General features: G+C 43.3%; 1 protein-coding gene and 1 pseudogene across 1 annotated transcript; one reads left to right on the top strand and one right to left on the bottom strand.

Annotated features, from left to right (window-relative positions):
• LOC148508237 (uncharacterized) overlaps window positions 1–12,648 on the bottom strand; it is a 65,319-nt pseudogene extending 52,671 nt beyond the window's left edge.
• Window positions 12,649–17,537: 4,889 nt separating this feature from the next.
• Window positions 17,538–27,036, top strand: DYNLT2B (dynein light chain Tctex-type 2B). Its single transcript, XM_088444710.1, has 5 exons — window positions 17,538–17,696; window positions 20,338–20,471; window positions 20,635–20,704; window positions 23,291–23,354; window positions 26,814–27,036. The coding sequence occupies exons 1-5, from the start codon at window positions 17,563–17,565 to the stop codon at window positions 26,859–26,861; spliced, it is 450 nt and encodes a 149-aa protein (XP_088300836.1). The 5' UTR covers window positions 17,538–17,562; the 3' UTR covers window positions 26,862–27,036.
• The last annotated feature ends 222 nt before the right edge of the window (window positions 27,037–27,258 follow it).

Below are 27,258 nucleotides of genomic sequence, written 5' to 3'. Positions count from 1 at the left end.
CTCTGTACAGCACTGCATAATGTGGTCATGCTGTGATTACACATTCTCTGTACAGCACTGCATAATGTGGTCATGCGTGATTACACATTCTCTGTACAGCACTGCATAATATGGTCATGCTTTGATTACACAATCTCTGTACAGCACTGCATAATATGATCATTTTATGCACATTCTCTGTACAGCACTGCATAATATGGTCATGCTATGATTACATATTCTCTGTACAGCACTGCATAATGTGGTCATGCGTGATTACACATTCTCTGTACAGCACTGCATAATATGGTCATGCTATGATTACATATTCTCTGTACAGCACTGCATAATATGGTCATTCTATGCACATTCTCTGTACAGCACTGCATAATATGGTCATGCTGTGATTACACATTCTCTGTACAGCACTGCATAATATGGTCATGCTGTGATTACATTTTCTGTACAGCACTGCATAATATGGTCATGCTGTGATTACACATTCTCTGTACAGCACTGTATAATATGGTCATGCTGCGATTACACATTCTCTGTACAGCACTGCATAATATAGTCATGCTGCGATTACACATTCTCTGTACAGCACTGCATAATATAGTCATGCTGCGATTACACATTCTCTGTACAGCACTGCATAATATAGTCATGCTGCGATTACACAATCTCTGTACAGCACTTCATAATATGGTCATGCTGCGATTACACATTCTCTGTACAGCACTGCATAATATAGTCATGCTGCGATTACACATTCTCTGTACAGCACTGCATAATATGGTCATGCTGCGATTACACATTCTCTGTACAGCACTGCATAATATGGTCATGCTGCGATTACACATTCTCTGTACAGCACTGCATAATATGGCCATGCTGCGATTACACATTTTCTGTACAGCTCTGCATAATATGGTCATTCTATGCAGCTTCACCTCCTAGGGCAGAGAGCTGCCACTCCGTCAGCCAGCAGCCACACAAATTCCGCCTAGGTGGCAAGGTCAGTCATCTCCAGAATGCCCCACAGCTCATCCCTATTGTATGTCACATGAGCAAGGACTTGGCATACCGACACAAGCACACAGAAGAGTACTAGGTGCAGCAGCACCGAGGCAGCCGTCCACGGCTCCACCTTGGATCTTCTTTAATAATTTAATTGTTTATGGCCAGGATCCAATTCAAGGTTAATGTGTTAATCTCCATCTAGTAGTTCAAAGTATGTTAATCCAATGAAACAGTAATATACGGGCTTATTCATTAGGGATCGCTACTGCGATCGAGGCTGCGAGTACCTACGTAGGTCCATTGCGAAAATATGCTAATAACTACAATCGCCAGGCTATTATAGAGACGCCCAAAGTCAGCATAGAGATACACACTACCGCTTTCGCACATCCGTAATACACACGAATAGTAGGTAATGTTAGCATAGTAGCAGTGCACTGTTTTCACACGAGCAGTAGGTAATGTTAGCATAGTAGCAGTGCACTGTTTTGATGGTTGCACACGAGCAGTAGGTAATGTTAGCATAGTAGCGGTGCACTGTTTTGATGGTTGCACACGAGCAGTAGGTAATGTTAGCATAGTAGCGGTGCACTGTTTTGATGGTTGCACACGAGTAGTAGTTAATGTTAGCATAGTAGCGGTGCACTGTTTTGATGGTTGCACACGAGTAGTAGGTAATGTTAGCATAGTAGTGGTGCACTGTTTTGATGGTTGCACACGAGTAGTAGGTAATGTTAGCATAGTAGCAGTGCACTGTTTTGATGGTTGCACACGAGCAGTAGGTAATGTTAGCATAGTAGCAGTGCACTGTTTTGATGGTTGCACACGAGTAGTAGTTAATGTTAGCATAGTAGCGGTGCACTGTTTTGATGGTTGCACACGAGTAGTAGTTAATGTTAGCATAGTAGCAGTGCACTGTTTTGATGGTTGCACACGAGTAGTAGGTAATGTTAGCATAGTAGCAGTGCACTGTTTTGATGGTTGCACACGAGTAGTAGTTAATGTTAGCATAGTAGCGGTGCACTGTTTTGATGGTTGCACACGAGCAGTAGGTAATGTTAGCATAGTAGCGGTGCACTGTTTTGATGGTTGCACACGAGTAGTAGTTAATGTTAGCATAGTAGCAGTGCACTGTTTTCATGGTTGCACATATTTTACAATTTAATATTTGTTTTCATTAGGGATGAGCGGGTTCAGTTCTCAGAGAACCGAATCCACACGAATTTTGGGGATCCGGGGCAATCCAAGCCAAAGCTCGGATCTCCCTACCTGCTCCTGGATCCCTCACTGAGGCAAAACCTTGTGATCCTGCTGTCGGATCGCGAGGTTTTGTATTGAGGTGGCTTAACGCTGATAGGCTGAGAGAGCCGTCTGTCACGACTCACAGCCAATCAGCGTTAAGCCCATTGAATATGGGCACAGGAAGGAAAAGAAGATGCCGCCCGGCCATCCCCCGCAGCCTGAAACCGCCGGCACCCCTGCGCGCGCCGCCGACTCCGCCGGCACCCCCTGCTGCCAACCCCCACTGGCAGCATCCCCCGCTGCTGACACCCCCACTGCCAACACTGCTGGCATCCTGCATTGAGGGCACCATCAGGACCCCCACACTGAGGACACCGCTGGCACCCCCGCTCTGCCGTCACCGTGCACTGAGGACACTGATGGCACTCCTGCTTTGCCAACACCACCGGCCCCGTGGACTAAGGACACTGCCAGCACCCCCGCACTACTGCCCCATGTATTGAGGACTTAGTCAGCGACCCCGCACTGTTGCTACTCCCACCCCTGAGGGCATCCCCGCACAGCCAACACTGTCAGCACTCCTGCAGTGAGCACACCACTGGCACCCCTGCTCTGCCAGCACTATGCACTCAGGACACTGCCAGGGCCCCCACATTGCCAACACCGTCACACTGCCAACACTACCACATTGTGGACACCACTGGCACTATCAGATTGAGGATACCACCAGCACCCGGCACTGCCGATACTGCTGTCACAGTAAGTGGACTATTGGTGTATCCAACCCACACTGTATAACACACTGTATCCGTGTTGGAACTTGGTAGCTGAACTGCCACATGTTAGTGCTGCCCACTGTGTCGCTTAGCTAAGTCAGCCAGCTAGCTGGATGCAACCTTTTGGCCTTAACTAGATGAAAAAAATAATACTGTGAGGTGGTCAAAATTGATTGGAAATTACTGGAAATAAATGTTATTGAGGTTAATAATAACGTAGGAACAAAAACAGGCCCATTTTATGTGATTTTAGCTGCTTTTATGATTTTTTTAAGAAAAAATCCAGATCCAAAACCGAAAAAACAAAACACAGAGGTGAGGTTTTGGCAAAACCAATCCAGATCCAAAACCAGGAGAAAACCAGATCCAAAACCAAAACACGAGGGTCGGCGCACATCTCTAGTTTTCATATATTTTAGGCATGGTGCTCCAAATTAAGAAAACCCCATAGTGCCGATAATTCTGGATAAAATAAACCCTCCCTATATTAAACATTTTTTATTTCCTCCATGTGTGGAAATAAATCAAATTTGTAGCAAATTGTTTCACTCTTGAAAACTCTGCCCCCAACTAATTCACACTACTAAGATGCTCTCTATGCTTCAGAAACAAGTTTCAGTACACTCATTTAAAGTCTTGCCTCATTTGTTTCACCCACTCTAACTCAGTTTCCCTCTCTGCCCTTCACTCTCTTTGTTTCCATTATTCAGTCCCTGACTCATCAGAGCTGACATTTTTGTCTGCCACCTCTCACGTTTCTTTCGAGTCTCCCCAATACTAATGGTCCTAATTTAACATTTATAAGGCCACAGAAGAGAGTGAGAGAAGGCTGTATTTCATTATTAGCAAAGGAGGAAATAGTGCTAATTAATCCTGCCTTCAACAACACAAAGACGATGCATTCATTTAGAAAAAAAAAATCCCTGCATGAGAATACAACCTCAGATGACTAATTACATACATTGGAAAAAGTATCCTCTTAGTTTCATAGATACAGTATAATAAACTATTAGGGCCATATACGAGACAGGATATGGTGAGCTGAGTTAGCAAATATAAGCAAAATTTGGGAGACGAACGTTTCTGTTCTCAGAAATAAGTGACACGCATGCTAATTTGCATGTGAGACACTTTGTAAGGACTTGGGGTAATGTCGTTTTTTTTGTGTTTCTGCAAAATCGTTCTGTGGTTTTCAAGTTCTAGGTTATCAGTGCCCTACAATTTACAGCAAGTGTTCTAAAAGTATATGAAAACAATCTGTTATTTGTGAAAAGTGGTAAAAGGTAAAACAAACACACATTGTTTTGCAATGTTTCTGCATTGCACATTTTTACGTATTTAAATAACCAGATACACTAAAACAATAGAAGTTTAATTGCATCAAACTTTTATAAAAGTTTTAACTACAAGAGTCTAACATTACAGTTTAACTATAATTTGTACATTCAGTTATACATTTCCTCACCTAAATATCAGATTCTAAGCCATACAACAGTTGACTGACAATGGAAATTAGTCAGTTACTTTAGTGAATAACACTACACAGTACAAGTGATTTTATAGTCTAACTGACATTCACACAGTGTGAAGGAGGAAAATAAATACATGTATAGATATGACTTTCGTAGATTTAGTTAAAGTGTTTTGAGCGCATTTATTTTTAAAAATGCTTTAAATTTGATCGTCATTATATATATGTTGTAATATCGGGATGTAGTATAAATCCCGGCTGTGATGCTGGCGCTCAGGATGCCGGCGCCTCGACACCAGTCAGAATCAAAGCACCAGCATCCCGTCTGCTGGCATCCCGACAGCAAGTAGTGGGGTTAGGGGGGAGGCTTAGGTTCAGGCAGCCGAGGGGGAGTTTAGGTTAAGACTACAAGGGGAGGGAGGGTTAGGTTTAGGCTGCGGGTAAGGAGGGTTAGGTTTAAGGGTAGGATTAGAATACTTACCGATGGTGTCGGTATCCTAACCCTATCAGGATGCTAGCGTTGGGATTCTGACTGCCGGGATCCTGAGCTCCCACATCCCGTACCCAACTCTTAATAACATCATATTTGGAAAGTAGGATGATGACAAATTGTATATTTTGTAGTACTCCTTCTCTGTAATTACTTCCTGCCTCATCACTGGCTATTTTATCAGCATGTTTTAAATCAATTATAAATCATCTGCTTTATTACTACTATACACTCTCTATAATGCACGTTTTGGTTTGTTTTTTAATTTTGCAAAAGAGGGAGAGCTCCCACTTTATACTGGCTCAGACCTGACAGATGAAGGTTTGGAGATGCAAGATTTCATCCTCTGAAAATGCTTTAATGGCACAGCTTTAGCAATATCTAAAAAAAAATTAAGGGGGGAGTTCAAATAGTCGTGATAAGCCGCTTTTTCACAAAAAACAGCTTATAGTGCAAATTTGTACTTATTGTGCTATCCTATTAGCCGTGGTGTTCGCGAGTGTGAATTTTCCATAGTATAAAGTCGCAAAAAGTTTTCCCCACCTCTTGAACAGGTGAAAAGATGGGGAAAATCCCTATTTCAAGGTAAAAATGTCACACCCCCTACCGTACCAGTCTCTCTACTGCCCTGCACCTACCTTGCACTAAGTGCAATAGCTACATTTCTAAACAGGCATATTTCAGCTTATATGCAGATCTGCATAGCCCACATTTGCATGAACATGTAGTCATTGAACAGAGAATTACTTTAATTAGTGTCCACATGTAACCTAAATTCCCAAACCAGCATTAGTCTTTATTACCATACTAAACATATGTCACTAACTGACTGCATTGTTACTGTTAGATATTACAATTTACAAACTTTTTGGTTTTACTACCTAATGCAGAGGCCTAAAATCTGCCATGGACGTTCTAGGAACAACAATACATATTGCAGAGGCTTCTCAGTTCCTTTATCATGTGAGGTTTCTGGCTTGATTCTGAGTCACACACAAAAGCACAAGCGGCAGCGAAACTCCCATAACATGTCCACTGAAAACCATTTTTGTGTGCACTTCTAACCACCTTCAAGTCACACTCAGGAATGCCCATCACTTTACAGCCACTTTTGTGATACCATTTGCCCCGAATGCAGCAGCACCTTTGTGTCCGTACACTCTGTGTAACGCATGCTTCATAGACGTTTTTGGAAATTTTTGTCATCCAACACCAGTTCTCAGAAGAAATATCTTACAACAAGCATACACTATATTCCTTGGCAGAGTAGGCACATTGCAAAATCCACGGCATCTAGTACATTGCTTGGCTAGATGGCAGTACCTGAAGATGCTGAAAAGTTTGTACCTGCTGATGGAAGGAGTACAGACTGAGATGCCATTTATCCAATAAAGGTGTGAAAAGTGCACAATTTTGGGAACATTCCCTATTTTGAGGAAGGGTACATAGCAATTGATGATGAGATACACTCAGCCACCCACCATTTGTACTTCAGGTAAAAAGCGCATTTCTATGCACTCGTTGCCCAATCTAATAAAAAGCTATTGAAAACTTAAAAATGCCATGTACTAGAGACTATCGAGCTATACCCTCACTCTCTTGATGCATTTATAAGCTATGAATAAAACTAAATAGTTATTTTAGAAGAAAATGGATTAGTTTTATTTAATGAAAGTTGGTTCTAAAGTGGTAGGAGCCCACGGGGACGTTTCAATTATCTGTGAGATTCTGTAGCAGCCTTGCGTGCTAAGCTTAGTGTTGGACAATCTAAGTGCACGCATCAATAATACACAGCCATTCAGGATCTGCTCCAGCACAACGAATACAAGTAATCATTAGTGGAAAACTTTTATTTTTAAAACTAATATGTCAAATTTATTAATCACCAGATGACTGAGTAGTTTTTTTTCCCTCTCATCTGTCTCCACCTGTGACCCCATATTCTGGTTTCTTCATTCACAGAACGCAATGCAGCAAAACTGGCAGAGGTAGTAAAGTGATTGTGAGCAGTCTGGGAGTGGGAGGCTGATGGAGTCAGAACCAATATTCCTTGAATGTTCTTTGTTTTTGGATCAGGATTCTTAAAAAAATTTATAAAAACAGGATTTTGGTACTTACCGATAAATCCCTTTCTCCAATTCCATACGGGGCACTTAAAATTTTGAAGTGTGACTAGTTCCTCCCCCTCTATTCCCCCCCTACAAGCCCAGTCTTAGGAAACTGTGCCCAAGGAGAGCTGAGAAAAAACAAACGGAAGAGGAGGAGGCGAAAGTACACAGAACCTTTTAGAAGGTTGAAATAACAGTAATACAACAAGAGATGTCAAACAGTTCTCTAACAGTCATAACATAAAAATGACCACAAGCGTGACAGGAAGGAACAGCCCAGGGAGGGCGTTCAGTGTCCCCTATGGAATCGGAGAAAGGGATTTATCGGTAAGTACCAAAATCCTGTTTTCTCCTTCATCCACTAGGGGACACTGGAGGCTTCAAGACAGTGGGGACGTCCCAGAGCTCCCATCACGGGCGGGAGAGTGCTGAGAACTCTGCAAAACAGACCGGCCATACTGCACTGCAGAGGCAGCAAACGTGTCAAGTCTATAAAAACTAATAAAGGTATGCTGGCCAGACCAAGTAGCTACCCGGCAAAGTAACTCCATGGAATCCCCGCAAGCAGCCGCCCACGAGGAACCCACTGAGCGAGTGGAATGCGCAGTAATAGAAGGCGTAGGCTCCCTAGATGAGGCCATACATGCCTGTCTGATGGTCAGATAAATCCAGCGGGTCAGCGAATTTTTGGAAGTTGGCCAACCAGGACGAACAGCATCATACAAAACAAATAGAGTGTCTGTTTTACATATGGCTGCCGTCCTCTCCACATAGATCCTAAGAGCCCTAACAACATCCAAGGATCTTGACGAAGGTGAATCCTGTGGAAGAAACGGAACCACAATAGGTTGGTTGATGTGGAAAGTCGAAACCACCTTAGGAAGAAAATCCATTCTTGTATGGAGTTCTGCTCTATCCTCATGAAATACCAAGTATGGAAGATGACAGGATAGAGCTCCCAGTTCTGACACCCTCCTGGCTGATGCCAGTGCAAGAAGTATAACCTTCCACGAAAGGTATTTTAACTCCACAGACTCCAAAGGTTTGAACAGAGAAGACTGCAAGAAGGAAAGGACAAGATCCAAATCCCATGGAGCCGTAGGAGGAACAAAGGGTTTCTGTGACCGAATCACACCTTGCAGAAAAGTCTGCATCTCCGGTATTAAGGCCAGCTTCTTTTGGAAGAAAACCGTCAGAGCTGAAATTTGAATTTTCAGAGAACCCAAACGCAGACCGGCTGGGAAACCTGCTTGCAGAAAAAGCAGAAATCTGGCTAGGTTGAATTCTGTAGGAGGAGACCCTCTACGTTCACACCATGAAACATAAGCCTTCCAAATATGGTGGTTATGTTTTGAAGTAACTTCTTTCTGGGCTCTAAGCATTGTAGGGATTACCCTGGCCTTTCAACAACTACACTGTCAAACATAGCCGCTTTAAGTCTGGATAGACTAAATGACCCTGTAGTAAGAGATCTTCTCTCAGTGGAAGGGGCCACGGATCGTCGATCAGCAGAAGTTGAATGTTGGAATACTAAGCTATGCGAGGCCAATCTGAAGCCACCAATAAAACCTTGGCCTTCTCCCTTTTGATGCATTGTAGGATTCGAGGGAGAAGAGGAAGTTGATGATTTTGTCTGGATGCCATGAAGTCAACCTGCGGAAGACCCCACAGCTGGTGAAAAACCTGGGGATGTAGTGCCCAGTGCCCTGGATGCACAACCTGCCGGCTGAGGTAGTAGACCTCCCAATTTTCGACATCTGGAATGAAGATTGCTGAAATTGCTTTGTGAACTTTTCCGCCCAGATTAGAATCTGGCTTACTTCTTTCATAGCCGCTCGACTTCTGGTGCCGCCTTGCTATGTATGCTACTGTCGTGGCGTTGTCCGACTGGAGCCTGACTGCCCCGCCCCGCAACAGGCGATCTGCTGTCTGAATAGCGTAGAAGACTGCTCTTAGGCCGATTCAGAGCCGCTCGTAAGCGGCCGCTCGTTCGTTCTGACCGATGTTCGCACATCTGCGCATGCGTACGGATTTTAATACGCATGCGCGAACCAGTCAGTGCGGCCGAAAATCGTTTGTTCGCTATATAGCGAATGCCTGCTATTTTGAGAGACAGGAGGCGTATGTGGGTGGTAACAGGGAAAGGTGCTTGAAAACGGGGGTGTGGAATTCGAATACAGGCGTGCTTAAAGGTCAAAACGGGCGTTTTAAGGGAGTGCATAATTAATACAGCAACGTCATTGACCACGTCACTTGGGTTTTTTTTACTCAGAACTGCTCGCAAAATAGCGGTTGAAAAAACCAGCCACAAGAATAGCGAGCAGTTCATATGCTGTTCGATGTACTCGATTAATCTAATAAATAGCGGACATGACGTATGGTGCGAGCGGCAAGGGGGCGTATTTTTCAAAATTAAAACCGCAAGTTTTGCTCGCTCGTTCAGACTTAGAGGCGTGAACAGACCGCAATTAGTGAACGGTTCATTTGAATAGCCACCCCTTGTTTTAGAACGAACGACCGCAAATAGCGAGCGGCTCTGAATGAGGGCCTTAGTTACAATATGTTTATCAACAGACTCGCTTCCTGTGATGGCCAGCGGCCTTGGAAGTGATGTTCTTGAATCACCGCCCCCAGCCTCTCAGACTCACGTCTGTAGTGAGAAGAGTCCAGTCCCACACTCCGAATCTTGTTCCCTCCATTAGGTGTACTGAGTTCAACCACCAGAGAAGGGATATCCGAATTCTGGGACTTAACTTTACCTGTTGGTGTAGGAAAAGATGGGATCCTGTCTAATGTGAGAGGAGGTTTAGCTGAAACGTCCTGGAGTGAAGATGTCCATAAGGAATGGCCTTGAATGCCACAACCATCTTCCCCAGGAGTCGAATGCAAACATGCACCGATACCTGACAATGTCGAAGGACCATCCTCACCATCTCCTGAATGGAAGTTGCCTTTTCCTGAGGGAGGAACACCTGACATAATGTGTCCATGATCATTCCCAGAAACTGTAGTCTCTGCATCGGTTGCAGATGAGACTTGGGAAAGTTCAGGATCCATCCATGACGAATGAGAAGGCTGTGTGTCACTGTGATGTTCTGCAGTAATTGGTCCCTGGAATGGGCCTTCAGCAGGAGATTGTCCAGGTAAGGGATAATAGTGATCCCTTGTTTCCGGAGACTCATCATCACAGCCATGACCTTTGTGAATACCCTGGGGGAGTTGTGATTCCAGGAGGACATCGACTGCGTTTATGTAGAGCCGACTGATGACAGCCTTGAGGGCTGGAATGTATTTACTAGTTGTGGTCGAGGGTTAAATATATGATGCAGCCATTAGGCTGTTGATGCAGCCTTGGAGCTGATTTGCTACGACTAGTTGTGGCCGAGGGCTGGAGATGTGATGCAGCCTGTGGGTTGTTGGAGCAGCCTCGAGGGCTGATTGTGGCCTTTATAGTCGTGGCCAAGGGACTGAAGATGTGAAGCTGCCTTTGGGCTGTTGGAGCAGCATTGGGGGCTGATAGTGACCTGGGGACCCAGGACAGATGCAGCCTTTGGGCTGATGAGTCTAAGGTGAAGTATGCACAATGTGAAGCTGCTACCAATGTTGCCGGGATGACACTGGCGACTGTGTGCTAGATGGCGCACCTGGAACGCAGAGTTGCTACCAGTGCCACCGGGATGACACTGGTGACGGTGTGCTAGATTACGCACCTGGAACGCAGAGTTGCTACCAGAGCCACCGGGATGACACTGGCGATGGATGGCAGAAGTGCATATCCTAACAGGGGGCTGATGATAAGCCTAAGGGTAAAGCCTGAAACTGGAAATATGAATTCTGAACTGCGACCTCAGAAATGCCTTGGTGAGGCGGCCAGATAGGGATGTGAAGGTAGACATCCTTGATATCTAGAAATACCATGAATTCGTCTTTCTATAGTCTCGCAATCACCGACTGAAGGGACTCCATCTTGAACTTGAAAATCCTTAGGTATGGATTGAGATCCTTCAAGTTCAGAATAGGTCTGACCGAGCCTTCAGGCTTCGGAACCACGAAGAGACTGGAGTTAAAACCCTTTCCGGTCTGATTTCTGGGAACGTGGACCACCACTCTTGTGGATAGAAGCTTGTCTATTGCTTCTTGTAGAACGATACTCCTGTCGTTGGAAACTGGTAAACCTGTGGTAAAAAAATGAGGTTGAGGTTGAAACTGAAAGTCGAGCCTGTATCCCTGTGATGAGATGCCATACCCAAGCGTCCGTGCAAGATTCCGTCCATACTTCTCTGAAGTCCCGAAGACGTGCTCCCACTCTGGGGTCCCCCAGGTGAGAGAGAAGCCCGTCATGCAGTAGACTTGGTAGTGGACTTAACCTCCTGTTGAGAAGGCATTGTTGCGGCTCTGCCACGTCATCTGGAACCGCGTGAAGTTGATGGTCCTCCTCTGAAGCGACCACGTGAACATCCCGGAGAATGAAAGGACCAAAACGAGGGTCCCGAGTAAGATCTTCTAGGAGGAAGAGCCGCAGACGGAAGATAAGTGGATTTAACCCCAGTAGCTTGAGAAATCCATTTATCTAGCTCCGGTCCAAATAATACACTTCCTATAAATGGAAGTGCTTTCACAGCTTTTTGATTCTGCATTCGCCTGCCATTGTTTAAGCCACAGCGCCCTACGTGCCGAATTGCCAGAGCTGAAGTTCTGGAGGCGATATTACAAACGTCTTTGGGTGCTTCTCCAAGGTAATTTGCAGCTTCACCTATATGCTCTGCTAACGGAATAAGCTACTCCCCCGGTAGCTGATCTGTCATCCCGTCAACAAATTGTTTTGCCCAAAGTTCAATTGCTTTGTTAGTCCAGCAGCTTACAATCACAGGACGCAGTGTCACACCTGCAGCTGTATAAATGGACTTGAGAGTATTCTCCAATCTCCTGTCTGATGTGTATTTCAAAGATGTGGCCCCAGGAAGCGGTAGCGTAGTCTTCTTAGACAGCCGCGATACCGATGGATCTACTGTAGGGGAAGTCTCACAAGATTTTCTGCTATCTGCAAGAAAAGGGTAAAAGGATAATAACCGCCGGAACATCTGAAATTTTTTATCTGGATGTTCCCAAGCTGACATCAGAAGATAATCCAGCTCTTCTGAAACTGGAAATGCAATAGCCTGTCTTTGTTTCTTTAGAAAGAAAGACCGTTGAGCAGGACCTGTGTCCTCCTCCTATGTCTGCAATACCTGGTGGATTGCAGAAATTAAAGCCTCTATCCCATTGGACACTGGCTCAGACTCCTCTTGGGGTTCTTTAGGCGAATCTGGAGCATATTCGCCTTCTTCTAAAATTGGCATATCATCCTCCTGCGACTGGAGGACTGAGGGCAACAGTCTCTTTTTTTGAGACCTGTGGAGAGGATCCAGTTGTGGTATGGGAAAGAGCCATGGCTTTTGAGATCCCATCCATGGATTTAGCTAAGGATCTAGCCCATGCTGGTTCTAGAGCCGCTGACCTGGAAGCCTCTCTTTCTTTCCAAGAAGCTTCCAGCTCAGCAGAGAGATAGAGATGGGACATAACTGATGTAACCCACGCCGTCCAAGACAGCGGATCTGACATCGCAGAAGATTGTTGATCAGGATTGCAATTGTCACACATTAGGGAGTTAGATGACTGCCCCTGTGTACTTTTTTCTGCACACTTTTTGTAGGTAAATAACTTTTGGGATGCCTTAGAGCCCCTACCAGTCATGATACATACAGACTCCACACAAACAGTAAAGTGTACTGAAAAAGGTCAAAAGAAGAAACTGAGATACAGAGAGTCAGGAGAGAGGCACACTAGCCCTAATAGCGCTCCTAGTAGTGCCATAAAATGCTAGGCATAGAAGGAAGTAACCACTGTAAGTAGATTTGCCTTAAATGCTCTCCAGACCAGCCTAAGCCCCACTGTTTCCTTATAGTCCAGGTTAGGCTAACAGTTTCATGCAGCAGCATTTTTCTTATGTAGCAGACTGTCCCTCCGTGTAATGGCCACCAGCACACCTCGAGGGAAGTGCTGAGGCCACTGGGAGGAAGGAGCAAGGAGGTAGGAGCTCCGCCCCCCGCTATGGGGCTTAAATTGAATTATAAGCGCGCTATGTCTGCTGCACTAGTTGGATGAGTCATCCAAGCTAGTGATCTGTTTGTCTGCCCCGCTAATCGGAGCAGCCTGCTGCTGTATATGCTGCCCCTTATTGTTAACCTGGCTACCTCGCTAGACGGGGAGCCAGGGCATACTCACAACGCTGCTCCGCTGCCAGCTGACTAATGGAGGACCGCTATGAATGCTGCAAGCAGCGGCATGCGGGACCTCCTATATGGAGACAGTTGTCTCTGTAGTCGGGGACCCCAGGCAAACTGCGTGCAGTTGCGAGCGGGTCCCCCCAGCAGCTCCATCAATGCAGACAGGCAGTGCAGCTGCTGCCTTTTCCTGTCATGTAGATATTCTTTAGCTTCAGCGCAGCAGCGCTCTATTTAAATACCCTGAGGAGAATGTGAATAACACAACCAGCTCCCCTCGGGCACAAACTAAGACTGGGCTTGTAGGGGGGTATAGAGGGGGAGGAGCTAGTCACACTTCAAAATTTAAAGTGCCAGCTCCCACTTAGTACACGTCTATACCTCACTCTCTCAGTGTCCCCTAGTGGATGAAGGAGAAATAGCTAAAACAACGTAACTTGGACTGTTTTTGTCCCTATAGCAGAGGTTCCCAAACTCGGTCCCAAGGTACCCTAAAAGTCCAGGTTTTAAGGATAACCAAGTTTGACCACAGGTGACTTAATTAGTACCTCAGTCAATTTAATTTAACCACCTGTGCTCAACCATGAATATCTCTAAAACCTGATCTGTTGGGGTGCCTTGAGTACCGCATTTGGGAAACTCTGACCTATAGTATTATTAACGCAATAACATTCATTTTCAGTAAATTTTGACCAACTCACAATATTGTTTTCACCAATAATGGCCAAAGGCTGCAGCAAGCTGGCTGGCTAAACTAATACCCCTTTTCCACCAAAATTCCGGGTCTGACCCGGAGTTGGAACAGGGTTCCTATGCGGATCAGACCCGGAATTTTGCCGGCGCCGACTCGGGATACTCCTGAGTCGGCGCCGCTCACACCGGAGTCGGGTCTAAACACCAGAGTCGGGACGTCATCTCCAAGCGCCACTGAAGCCGGACCAATCGGCCGGCTTGCAGCGCACTCCAGGTCATCGTGACCCGGAGTGCGCTGTTCTCACAGCGGGGTTTCACGGGCTACGCCCGTGTTAAACCCTGCTAGTTACCTGGGTTGGACTGCCGGGTCACTTGACCCGGCGATCCAACCCTCTCCCCTTTTACACCAGGGAGCTGCCCGGGTTAACCCTTCAATAACCCAGGTTTCAGCTCCGGTGTAAAAGGGGTATTAGCGACAATGGCACAAACAAATTGGGGTTATTAAACCTATCTTAAATATTGATGAGGTGCTACCCACTACTCCACCGCGACCATAAATACAAACACAAGATAAAGAAAGTATATTGTTTAGGTGCACTAAAGACCCTAACAATATTAAAAAAATTATATTTTTTTTATTGGTATACTTTAAAATAATATACACATGTAAACAGAATTGTGATATTAAAATAAAGAAAATGTGAATTAGATATGGAAAAGTGTGTATTAAAATATATGATAAAACCTGTGGCCGCTGCTTTTTCAACTCTGTTAATATTTTATAATAAAGGCTAATAGCCATTTAGTATTTAATATTCTTTTGTCATTTACTTCATTTAAAATGTACTATTGCTACTTCTCAAATTAGAAGGTTTCTAGTTCCCAAAAGATCTCAGTATTCTATTTATTATGTCCAAGATGTTTTTTTATAGTAATGCCTCAATAGCTTCAAAATAGTATACGGCACTCATTGGTACTGGGACACATTGTATTACTAGTCCTCAAATCTCAGTAGCAATGTCCCAATAAGGATACATTACATTGTTACAATGTAGCTATAGAAGTCAGCATTGCCTCTCGGATTTTGAGTCCATTAGTTTGGTTTGGAAGCAGAGAAAGATTAATATAACTAATCAGATTATTTTATAAAAACATTCTTTAAATGTAACTGTTTTCTCTCTTTATTGCTGATATAATTTATATCCATCAAGACCTAATTAGATGGTAATCTTCCTACATCAGTCCTGATCAGGCTCATTTCAGAATTATAGTGGGACCATAATGTCTTACATATTCACACAATGGGCAGCTGCATAATGGTAGACACATGTAAGCAGACTTTATTAAGTACACGTTTATTATAAGCTAGTATTGTACTGATCACATCTGCACAGTTATTCCATGATCCTATCAACACTGCAAAATACACATATCATGGGCACATGTGATTTCTAGTTATAATAGGAGTAATAGGTTCATTTAGTCACTCTCTTAATCTGCCCTTATACGTTCAAGGCAGCACTGTGATGTGTATGTTAAATACTGTTGTTAAATGGCTTTTAGTCTAAGCCTTCATCATTGTACTGTATAGCTAATACACATCCACAGTGTCTATCGGCTTCTGAGGGCTCCATTTATTAACAAAGCATAACCCCTTTAGCGCTAGCTAAGAGGTACAGTATGACTTCCTTTGTGGATTTAACAAAGACTACCGCTGTTGGTCACAGCATCGTTCTTGACATCTTTAGATGGTATTGATGACAATGGGCACCCAGCACTATCTTTCCGGCTTCAGCGAAGCACCCAAGGCACTGCCGTGTCCCTGTGTCATGCACATGCGAAGACGGACCGCCGCGCATGCGCATTACACAAGACCCCTCTCGCTGGCAGCGTTAGGCTGCCAGCAGCTCAGCGGAGGACCTCGCAGATGAGGAGGATCCGTTGGACCTCGCCGGGTGGTAAGTATTGGTAAATACCAGTGACTTTTTCGTTTGTATCACAGTGATACTAAACGAAAAATGCTGCTGATGTTTACATTCATTAATAAATGGGGCCCTGAGACTCTCACTGAAGCCAAGGTATGTTTCACCTGTGGCTGCTTTTTTTAAATCAAATTTCCTGCAGTCATCTCTATATACATGAAGAGGCGAGTGAATGAAGGTGGTATTTAACAATTTTCTTATAAATTCATTTTTTTTAATGGATGAAGGTGTTATTATAATAGGGATCATAGTAACAATGTGAAAGAACAAATACACAATGTGATTTTCAATGCTGGTAGTCTATTTACAGATATATTTTGTGGCTAAAAGTGCTATGTCCTATTCTTAAGTTCTAATAATTAATCTTTAACTGTAAATATCTGATTATTTTAAAAGTAACATAACACCTTCATCCATTCGCCTCTTCAAATATAAAGTGTAATCTCAAACCCCAGACATCAATAATTCCAATACATTAATCTTCAATTCCCAACCCTAGTTACAATATGCTGTCACGTTGTTTCCAGAATAAAATAGGCTAAATTAGTTTCATTTTGTGAGGTACAGTAAGAGCAAAAATGAGGGATTTTAACATTACTGTTATTTTTACAAGAACATAACGGGTATATCTATTGCAGAACCTCGTGGCTAATTCATTTGCCCCAAGATATCTAATGGAGTTTGCAAAGTCTGGCATGGGCCTGAATTGTGATGACATACTTGCAGATATCAACCAAATATTATAAATATTCCCACATACTGACATTAGGTTGGAAAGGTTTGCTTAGAATCTGGCACCTCACTTTGGCCACCGACAGGCGGCACCCTGAGCATGTACATATCAGTGGGTATCCTGCATGTTACATAGCTCTAAAGCTGGGTACACACTATACAATATACTGGACGATTTGTCGTTTTGGGACAAATTGGAACAAGTCGTTCACAACATCCAGTGTGTACACACTATAGCACACTCCCGCGCATCGTTCATTGCATCTTCAGATCTGCCAGCAGTGCAGAACAATCTAAACATCTGGCATCCAACACCATGGCTCAGGATGAGGCGGGGGAACAATATATTGGGCGGTCATACAACAGATCATCCTGGGCATACGGACCGCCCTATATATCGTCCAGTCGCATCTACCGTCGCTGATTACACACATCATCTAGTTTGTACCCAGCTTAACCTATAGCTGCGTACTGGAGTATAGCCTTGTAGCGGCCACTAGAATACTTCTGACCTACATTTGCACATACATGAGATCTAACACCCCTTTCGTATTTAGGGGCCCATCTATCGATAATTGCATTTGCAATGCGATCTAAACGAGACACTAGTGCCCAAAATTACAGTGCAGGGCCGTAACGTGTATGAGCGGTCCAGCAGATCAGCGACAACAATGACTGCAGCCATCACCTGCTGTAACACGGCGGTAGCTGCTGCCCCGCCCATGGCCGGATATGTCACAAGACTGACATAACAAATCATTCCATGCCGGCATCGGAAGTGTCTTACAGACCGGAAGTGATGGATGGCCCCGGTGGTTGCCATGGTGACGGGCACGCCAGTGGGGTTCTTACGTTGTGTTGTTATTCCCAGCAGCCCAACCATGGGGGAGAGCGGAGATAATAACTCATACATTATCCGGCCTAACTTCCAGCACAAGTAAGTGCCAGCCTGTGTGTGTCAGCAAGTTACCCGCTATGGCTGCTGCGTGTCATGTACATCTCAGCTTATGTGGAGGACATAGTAGGATTTATTTTGTTTTTGTTCCAAGTGCATAATGCTAGACAGGGGGCATGTGTGTTGCGGGTGCTGGGCGTGTAGCAACAATTTACAAACGATCCCAAACACAAGACTTTCCCTTATCACCTGCAGGATGATGGATTACAGAATGAACTACTCGGCCTCTGCATCCCCTACATTTTCTAGATCAGGAAAACAATCTTCACATCTGTTTGTACCATGTAAATGGTTAAATGGGAAAAAAAATCTAAAACATGAAGCCCTTTAAGTATAGCTGGTCATTCATTCATGCCTATGTACAGACAGGGCCGTAGTTAGGGTAGTGCTGCCGGTGCCATCGCACAGGGCACCGGAGATCAGGGGGCGCTGTTTGGGCCTGTCAAATTTCTGTTTATTATCATTCTCACCTGTAGCTTCCTCTTATTTCATCCCCAGCATCTCCTGGCCTCCCCTATCTCTTCCCAGGCCCTTCCCCATGAGGCCATTACCCTTTTTTGGGTGCATTATGTCCCTTTCAAAAATGAGGGGGGCGCCAATGCTCTTTCTGGCACAGGGCACCAAAAAGTCTAGTTACGGCTCTGTGTACAGACCCAGCATTTGAGAGACAGTGGGGAGATGTATAGAGTGGAGACTTACACATAGAAGCCAGTCAGTGTTATAGAATGCATTTATAGAATCTATTTAATAAATGTAAGCAAAAAGCTGATTGGTTGTTATGGGCAATCTGTCCTTTTCTCCACTGTTTAGGACAGTGGTTCTCAAACTCGGGGTCCTGAGGTTCACATTTTCCAGGTCACCCAGCAGGTGCACAGGTGTATTCATTACACACTGACACATTTTAAAAGATCCACAGGTGGAGCTTTGTGATTCTGCAAGGAGACCTGGAAAACATGCACTGTTTGGGGTCCTGAGGATAGAGTTTGAGAACATGTGGTTTAGGAGGTTTGATAAATCTCACTCAATATATGATGTGTGTGCACTGCAGGAGACTTGTACTGAAACTAAATATAAAAGTGTAATCTGGTGACATACTTTAGGTCAAAATGATGTAAAAATGAATATAATGGAGGAGGAACAGTTAATAGGATAAATACCTGAGATGCAGTGCAAAATCCTTGATTTGTGCCTCCTTTACCCTATAGTGCATAAGGTGGAAGGAGTTGGGCATTACTTGTAAAGTGCAGTATAAGCATACCAGTATGCCCAGTTTTGCAGGGCAGTACAAAATGGGAGATGGAGAGGGTTTATATTAAGGTTTGTATGGAAGGACACATTGACATTACTTAAAAGGATAGACCTTTGTCACAACACTGAGCTGGCAGAGATCAAGTCTTGTTATGGTATGCAGTCGGGAAGCCGGCAGACGTAATCCCGATGGCTGGCTTCCCGACTGCTTTATCCCAGCGAGGGTTAAATGACAAGCTTCTAAATCTAGACGCCTGTCATTTTACCGACGCCGGGAGACCGGGCGCCCAGCATCCCGATCGAAGTGATGCCGGGCGCCGCTGCGGATAGCCGCGGAGAGGGAGGGTTAGGTTTAGGGCTCCCGGGGAGGATTTAGGGTTAGGCACCCCCCCGGGACATAAGGGTTTGGCTAGGGGAAGGGAGGGTTAGGGTTAGGCACCCCTCCAGGGGACTTAAGTTTACGCGGCGGGGAAGGGGGGGTTAGGTTTAGGCACTGGGGGGAAGGTTATGGTTAGGCTCCCCTAAGGATGGTTAGGGAGGGGGAGGTTAAGTTAGTAAATACTTACCTGGGAACAATTGGGATTTTCACCCATGTCGGGCAGCCGCTGTCGGGATTTGAACCGCCGGACGTAATTCATATGGATTCCCTTGTTATATACTTAAAATGCTGCACATTTTCCAGTGCCACTTCTGCATTTCTTGAAGTACATTTCTAAATGTAAAATCCAATGTCCTCTAGGTATGATGATTAAATGAATTTATAAACAAGGCTATAAACAAGGCTAACAAAAAACATTTACATTTTTCTGCTTGCCTTCTCAGGAGGCCTCGAACAGAAATGCCGACACCGGCAGCCAGGGCCGCCAAGAACCAAGGCGGGCCCTGGTAATAGGGGGTGTGGCCTAATCTCGGGTGGTGTGGCCACGCCCCCTTGCCAAAAAAAGAAATAAGATTTGCAGGGGAGGGGGGCGCTCTGAGCCCCCTCAGCCCGGCGCAAAGCCAGGGGGGGGCACAATCAGTGTGATTGCTCCCCCGCACAGGCATAGGAGACTGCTGCGGCTGTCTCCAACTGCAGCTAAGCACACGCTGTGTGCTGGGCTGCTGTGAGGGAGGGGGGGTCGGACCCGGGCCCCCGCCGGGCCCCTCTGGAAGCCCGGGCCCGGGTAATCTGTACCCGCTCCCCCCCCCCCCCTCTCGGCGCCCTTGCCGGCAGCTGTTTGAGACCGAACGGAGCAACAATTGAATTGCTCTGTGGGGCTCCTGACACTGACAGACACAGGCTCAAACATTTGAATTGTCCCCTAAAATTCTTAATAAGAGGTTGGGTTTAATGTTTTATTGTCACTTTATTATACTAGAATTCTTTTTTTATTAGATTTAGAACTGCAATAGTAAAGGATTGCATCCAGTCTGTGCTGAAGAAAGAACTCAAAAGCAAACAGTATATACCTGAAGAGATTCCACAATTGTCCCGTTTTTTGTCAGAAACTATAAAAGATCAACTTAAAGGTAAAGAAAAAGCAGCATGTAGTGTACTTACCCATAAATATACAATATATAATAATCTTTCTTTTTCAGTATTTGGTCATAGTTTATGTTAAAATTATGAATGTTTGAATATATGATGCTTAGTTGTATATTATGACATAATTTCTTTTTCTTTTGCTCACAGAATTGGGTTTCGATAGATATAAAATTGTGGTGCAAGTTGTGATTGGTGAACAGAGAGGGGAAGGAGTGAAGTAAGTAGTGTCTATATGTTTAGTGTCGGAAAATTGTAGTACTTAGTAACAAAAAATTAATCGTTATTGTACGTCAGTTATCATGGGCTACATTTTGCCAGAGTCATTCTAGGATTATTTTCCTTGCTGAATAAAAAGAAATGCTTCTTCTGATAAGGATGTGAAAAACAAAACATGTAACCAGTGAGACTCAGTACCTACAGTATGGCTGAGGGTTGTTGGGAGATAAAATACTTTTTGTTTTATCTATTAAAAAAAATGCCAAGCACTAAGATCAATGCAGACTCGGAATAGCTATCATTTACACAATTAAGATTTAATTAATTTAGTTTTAAAAATAATCTACATTGAAATATTGTTGTGTATCAGTCTACATGTGTTATACTGATGACAATGACAACTTATTTCTGTGTCTATTGTAAAAGCTATATGAACTCATTAAGATGCAGGTCAGTCCTCCAGTTTACCCTCATTCTAGTTTAAAATGATGTGGTGATGTCAGAACTCACAGGGTTATTTCAGTATGTAAGAAAGTTACTAGACACTAAGGCAAAGAGGCATAGGAAAGTTACAACGCTATCTTTATTATACCCAACAAAATAGAATATAAACCAACAATACTATATAGGATAAACAAGCAAGGAAGCCAGGTAAGTCTCCCATAATCGGGTGTTATGTCGAGTTGGGTATGGGTACCCGGCAGTCAGGATGCCGACAATTAGCATCCCGACACCCTTAGGTAAGTATACTACCCCTAACCCCTACCCTAACCCTCCCTCCCCAGTGCCTAAACCTAATCTCCCCACACCCTAAACCTATCCCTCTCCCCCCTTAGTGCTTAACCCTCTCCCTAGTCCCTAAACCTAACCCCCGATACTTACCTTCTGGATGGCGGCGGTCGGGATACTGGAGTCGGGATCCCGAGGCTGTCGGGATTCCAGCCCTGGTATTTAGACCGTCAGCATCCCGCACGCCGGGATGCTTACTACATCCCGTTATGTCAATACCTGTACAAAGTGTACTTAACATTCACCGCTAGCAAGAAAATCACTGTTCTTAAATAATTTTAGACCTTTACCAGACTGATGATTATATTAGTTCAATGGGTTAACGGAGTAACAAGTGCAATGACCTAAATCGAGACCTTGAAGAGTTCCCAGCCACAAGCTCTCTGCAGCTTGGCAGGAGTCCGGGATCATCTGTTCGGTACCCAGACTGTGAGGGTCTCACCTCAGTGCTACTTAGATTTCTTCAGACTGGTAATTGTAATCCTGAGCAGAATGGCGAAGTCATCTGAACCATTGCTGATGTGTGCACAAGCTTTGTCAAGACAACATTGGAACACCTCTGAATTGCCGGGTACTCCTTTCATAGATCCCCTTCCCCCCTTTTCTTGGTAGAGTCGGCTCACCCAGTCTAGACTGATCTCATTGGTGTTGTAGGGTTTTGTTTTAACAGGAGTGAGACACTGCTACTGTGGTCATGTGTGGCTATACCCTCTGGGGTGTTGAAGCCAGGTAGTCTACTTGGCCACTTGGTGAAAAAAATATCACAGGGACTTCAGTTAAATATTTTCTGTCAAGCTAATAACAGAGAGGGGGGTGGTAAGGATGGAGAACATCTTGACCAATTATTTCAGTGGCATCTGAGACTGCTTGAGATACAAAGACCCACATGTCAATCTTGAAAAAAATAACCCAATATACATTACAACCACAGTGATCCAATATACATGCAACACTTCTAAGGAATACAGTGTATACATTAACAGCCATTTGTCCCTCACAGCCAGGTCTATTTTTTATTTTTTTTTCTTGACTATTCAGCTGTGATATTTCTGCGGTTTCTGTCGGGTTGATTGAGACGATGCTTAGTAAATCCAGGGTCTGTATTCCGGTTACTTAAAAGTATTCAGTGTTTAGTCCGTTGGTAAAGTCATGTCTTTCATAAGAATTCCCTGCGGGTTTGCCTTCAGCAAATTTCCGATTGGCAAAATCAACGGGATTTTGCAGAAAAACACCAAATCGACCAAAATCAACTCTTGGTAAATTTTGCCCCATGTGGCATTGCGATCTACATAGACTATCCGTAATGTTTAGCAAGACTGCAAAACAATCGGTACCATCTAGTACAATCGCAGCCTTACACACACTTGCACAAGCTCTGACCTTATTCAGGAAATGCTAACCTCATCGCACGCACTCGAGTACTCGAGCTGCATATGGCATCGTAGTGGCTAATTTATGCACACTCCTGCAACAGTGTTCAAAACACCCTGGCACGCCTGCGTTTCGCTGACCACCTCCCCAAACGGTACTTCCTGTCATTCACACTGCAATGGGTCTGTGCAGTCGCTGCGATTGCAGTGGCTTGTTCGCGCAGAATGCAACAATCGACCGATTGCTTGCGTAATCACAGTTGCGATCATTGCTGAATTAGGCCCATAGATGCCTGTTGGGAGTCAAAGAACAGACCTGTAATCCGCAAAAAGTAACGATGGGGCCCTGTACGGTACATCATCCTACCACATTTGACATTTGGTATCTTTAAAAACATTTGCTTAACCTATTTATTCTCTACCTGCAGAATGGCTGCCAGATGCTTCTGGGATGCTGATACTGATAACTATGCTGAAGCTGTTTTCATGAATGTAAGATCTATATTTCATAACTTATCTCACAACCTTAGCAAAATAGATTCAATATGCTGTAGCTACATAATGACATTAATTCTACTGCTGCAGACGTGGAGAAAAATCTACAAAAATAATGAAAATAATATACTTTTACTATTGTGGATTTAGAAGTTCATAGACTTCTAGGACAAAAAAATGGTCTCCTACATGGGAAACACAATACAGGTTGATTCTCCGATATCCAAAATGCTTGGGACCTGGGGTATTTTGGATAACGGAATATTCCGTATTTTGAAATATTTGCATATCATAATGAAATATCTTGGGAATGGGACCCAAATGTACACACAGAATGCATTTATGTGTTATATACACCTTATACACACAGCCGGCAATTACTTTTATACAATATTTTCAATAATTTTGTGGCTCAAACAAAGTTTGTGTACATACATAAAATTCAGTTATGTTTCATATACACCTTATACACAGAGCCTGAAGGTAATTTTATAATTATTTGTAATAATTTGTGCCTTTAGACAAAGTTTGTGTACATTGAACCATCAAAAATGAAAGGTTTCATTATCTCAATCATTCCAAAAATAAATTCCGTATTTCGGAATATTCCGTATTTTGGAATATTTGGATATGGGAGACTCAACCTGCATTACATCACTCCGGTTATAGTTACTTATTAAGAAAATTTATAGTGGTGTTCCTGAAATAGAATGAGTTTCTGTGACTGTTTAAACTTGTCTGTGAAAAACATTTAGGGTAATGTTAATCTTTAAAAGCGGGATTTTGGCCATTGCTATTCCAGATTAATAAAATGCAGATGTCACTTTAAACCTGCACATTAATACGTTAACATTCTTGGGGGAATTCAATTGTTTTGGACATACCCGCTGGGCGTCGATATGATTGGGCGCCCGATGGAGCAATTCAATTGTTGCTCTGTTCAGACACCTAAAGCCACGGGGGGGGGGGGGACACATTTCTTCTTGCAGTCTCCTGAGGTGCAAGAAGTGTGTGCAAAGTCCATTGGTTTGGGTGCCATAACGATGGTTTGGGCGCCCTTACCACTTCTTTATAAGGGTTTAGCCTCTTTGTACGGCTAAACTAGGTGTTTTTAGGTATGGTAAATATTAGTGGGAACCCGAACGGTGAAACAACTGAATAGCTCCTTCAGGTGGCTATAAACACCGGTGGGCTTCCAAAATAATGAAATCACCGCCTATGATTCCGGTTCAAAATGTGTATTTCTAAATTAGAATTTAGGCTAAATATACATTTTTATGGATGTACTGTATGGAAGGGCTCTTACTTTCACAAGGATGCAAGTTCAAACATCCATGTTATACTATATTATATGTGATTATCAAACAAGCATTTGTCATATACAGATATGGTTCTTGTTCAAACTAATGCTTATAACTTACAATGCACATAGTTAAAAAAAAATAAAAAATACATGCATTTATGAAAGGGCTCTCTATCTGATCATCGCTTCCAGTCTCTAGTTGGTGATGGCGTATTTTCTAACTTGTTATAATTTACAAAGCACCAACATGTAACATTTTCTGCATAGGCATAGAGAAAAAGAACTTTTAAGTAATTAGTAAAACAACACATTGAAATTTAATATTGTCAAGCAAAATTATATAAAGTCTATTAGGGTACCACTTGAATTCTAGTACAGGTTGAGTCTCCCATATCCAAAATGCTTGGGACCAGGAGTATTTTGGATAATGGAATATTCCTTATTTTGGAATATTTGCACACTATAATGAGATCTTGGGAATGGGACCCAAATCTAAACACAGAATGCATTTATTTTATATGCACCTTATACACACAGCCTGCAGGTCATTTTATACAATAGTTTCAATAATTTTGTCGTAACAACTCAACCAGTCCTGGTGGAAGCTCTCTAGATGCACCCCTGCTTCTGCCCCTGCTGTTTGCATAGTGTGTAGCAAGAAGGGAAAGGGAAGGTAGTACTGTGAAGCTTCTAGCCGGGAGCGTGGTGATGCGTCATGACATCACAGTGCCACACTCCCAGTCTATAACTGACACAGATGAGCAGTAAGTGGCAGCTACTGTACAGTAGTAAGAAGTCTGCATAATCCAGTGAATCTGAAATAATGACACCCATGTATTCCTATTGTCAGCTTGGGTCATCTAATGATAAAATGATAATGATAAAACATGTAAGGCCCTGGTCACAACCGAAACCATGACCCCAGGAGAGTGAGGCAGCATTGCTAACCAATATGCCACTATGCTTTCCAGTTAGTGGAATTATTAGAGGAAGATGGCACCCCAGGAGTGTATATAAATAATAGTAAAACAGTGCCCTGGTCATGCTTATGTACACACGTTGTAAAGGGGCTGACACTACGCATGCACTTAGCTGCTTTTTAGAAATTGCACACATATTATTAGTCTTTAAGCATGAAATTGTGGCAAAGGAATTCAGCTTACCAACTATTTCACAGGTTCTCAAACTCTGTCCTCAGGACCCCAAACAGTGCATGTTTTCCAGGTCTCCTCACAGAATCAAAAGTGAGATAATCTCCACCTGTAGATCTTTTAAAATGTGTCAGTGAGTAATGAATACACTTGTGTACCTGCTGGGAGACCTGGAAAACGTGACCTATGTGGGGTCCTGAGGACCGAGTTTAAGAACCTCTGAACTGTTTTATTGCGTAGACAATCATATTCATCCAGTTCACTAACAATGCTTTTATCGCTGTTACCATAGAGCAGTGATTCCCAACCTCTGTCCTCAAGGCACACCAACAGTCCTGGTTGTAGTGATATCCATGCCTAAGCACAGATGGTTAAATCAAAATAACTGAGGTACTAATTAAGTCACCTGTGCTCAAGTATGGCTATCCTTAACACCTGGACTGTTAGTGTGCCTTGAGGACCGTGGTTTGGAACCCCTGCCATAGAGAGTCTCTTTTAATTACACTATTGTGTTGTATGAACATCCCATATATACTGAATAATCATATAGACTTATACTAAAACCAGGGCATTATTGCTGATCCACTTATTTAAGCAAGTGGACCAGAGAGAATGGCACATGCACCTAATCGTGTTTAACACCAAGTTATCATGTAAATCATTTAGCTCAGTAATAACAAAATTTTAAAAAAAAAAGATAGAAAATACAGATAGATTAGATTGTTCAATAATGGGTTACCCAGTGTCCAAGATATTTATTTTCTGAAGCTGACCCTTTCCCAGTGGAGTAAACACCACCTATGTGTAATGTGGTGGTGCAGTCAGTGTATAGTAGGTGGTGAAATATCTATAACTGGACATCCTTGGTATCCTAGATATGTAATATAGACACAGCAGTACACGTGTGTTGTACAGTGCAGCTTCTACATCCTCTAAATGAACTTTAGTATAGATGTATTTTTCTTGCCCCATATAACTTTTTATTTTTTTCTTTATTTTTAGGAATATCTTTTCTGTGTTGTTGCTGCATTTGGGTGTTTCTACTATTAAGAAGACACAATTATTTACATGTGATATTAGAATCCTATCCATTGACAGCAAAAATCTTATGATGCATTTTGTTCACACAATACGAAATGCATAAATATATTGGTGTATACGTTTTTGTATAATTTTAATGAAATATGTGAAAATATATAATAAACATGTATTTTCTGTATACAAATGTTCATTTACATTTCATGGTGGCATTATAGTTGATTAAACATTGATAACTTGCAATATAAAAGATTTAAGGGGCCTATGTATCAAGCTCTTTGTTACATAAATTATTCTAAAAAATTTTATGTATTGTTCCTATGTACTAATGCCACTATACAGGAGATTTCACAGAAGTCTCTGGCAGTGCTAATTGGCACTTCAGGTCACAATCCCCATTATTATCAAT

The sequence above is a fragment of the Taudactylus pleione genome, unplaced genomic scaffold, assembly GCF_031769625.1.
Source record: "Taudactylus pleione unplaced genomic scaffold, aTauple2 ptg000372l, whole genome shotgun sequence".
Taxonomy (NCBI): domain Eukaryota; kingdom Metazoa; phylum Chordata; class Amphibia; order Anura; family Myobatrachidae; genus Taudactylus; species Taudactylus pleione.
Note: the sequence above shows the minus strand (reverse complement) of the source record. Positions and strands in the feature narration are given on the sequence as shown.

Coding starts and splice junctions, on each gene's coding strand:
- DYNLT2B (XM_088444710.1), top strand. CDS start 17,563: ATGGCCCCGGTGGTTGCCATGGTGACGGGCACGCCAGTGGGGTTCTTA. Junction 17,697..20,337: donor CGGCCTAACTTCCAGCACAA/GTAAGTGCCAGC, acceptor TTTTTTTATTAG/ATTTAGAACTGCAATAGTAA. Junction 20,472..20,634: donor TATAAAAGATCAACTTAAAG/GTAAAGAAAAAG, acceptor TTTTGCTCACAG/AATTGGGTTTCGATAGATAT.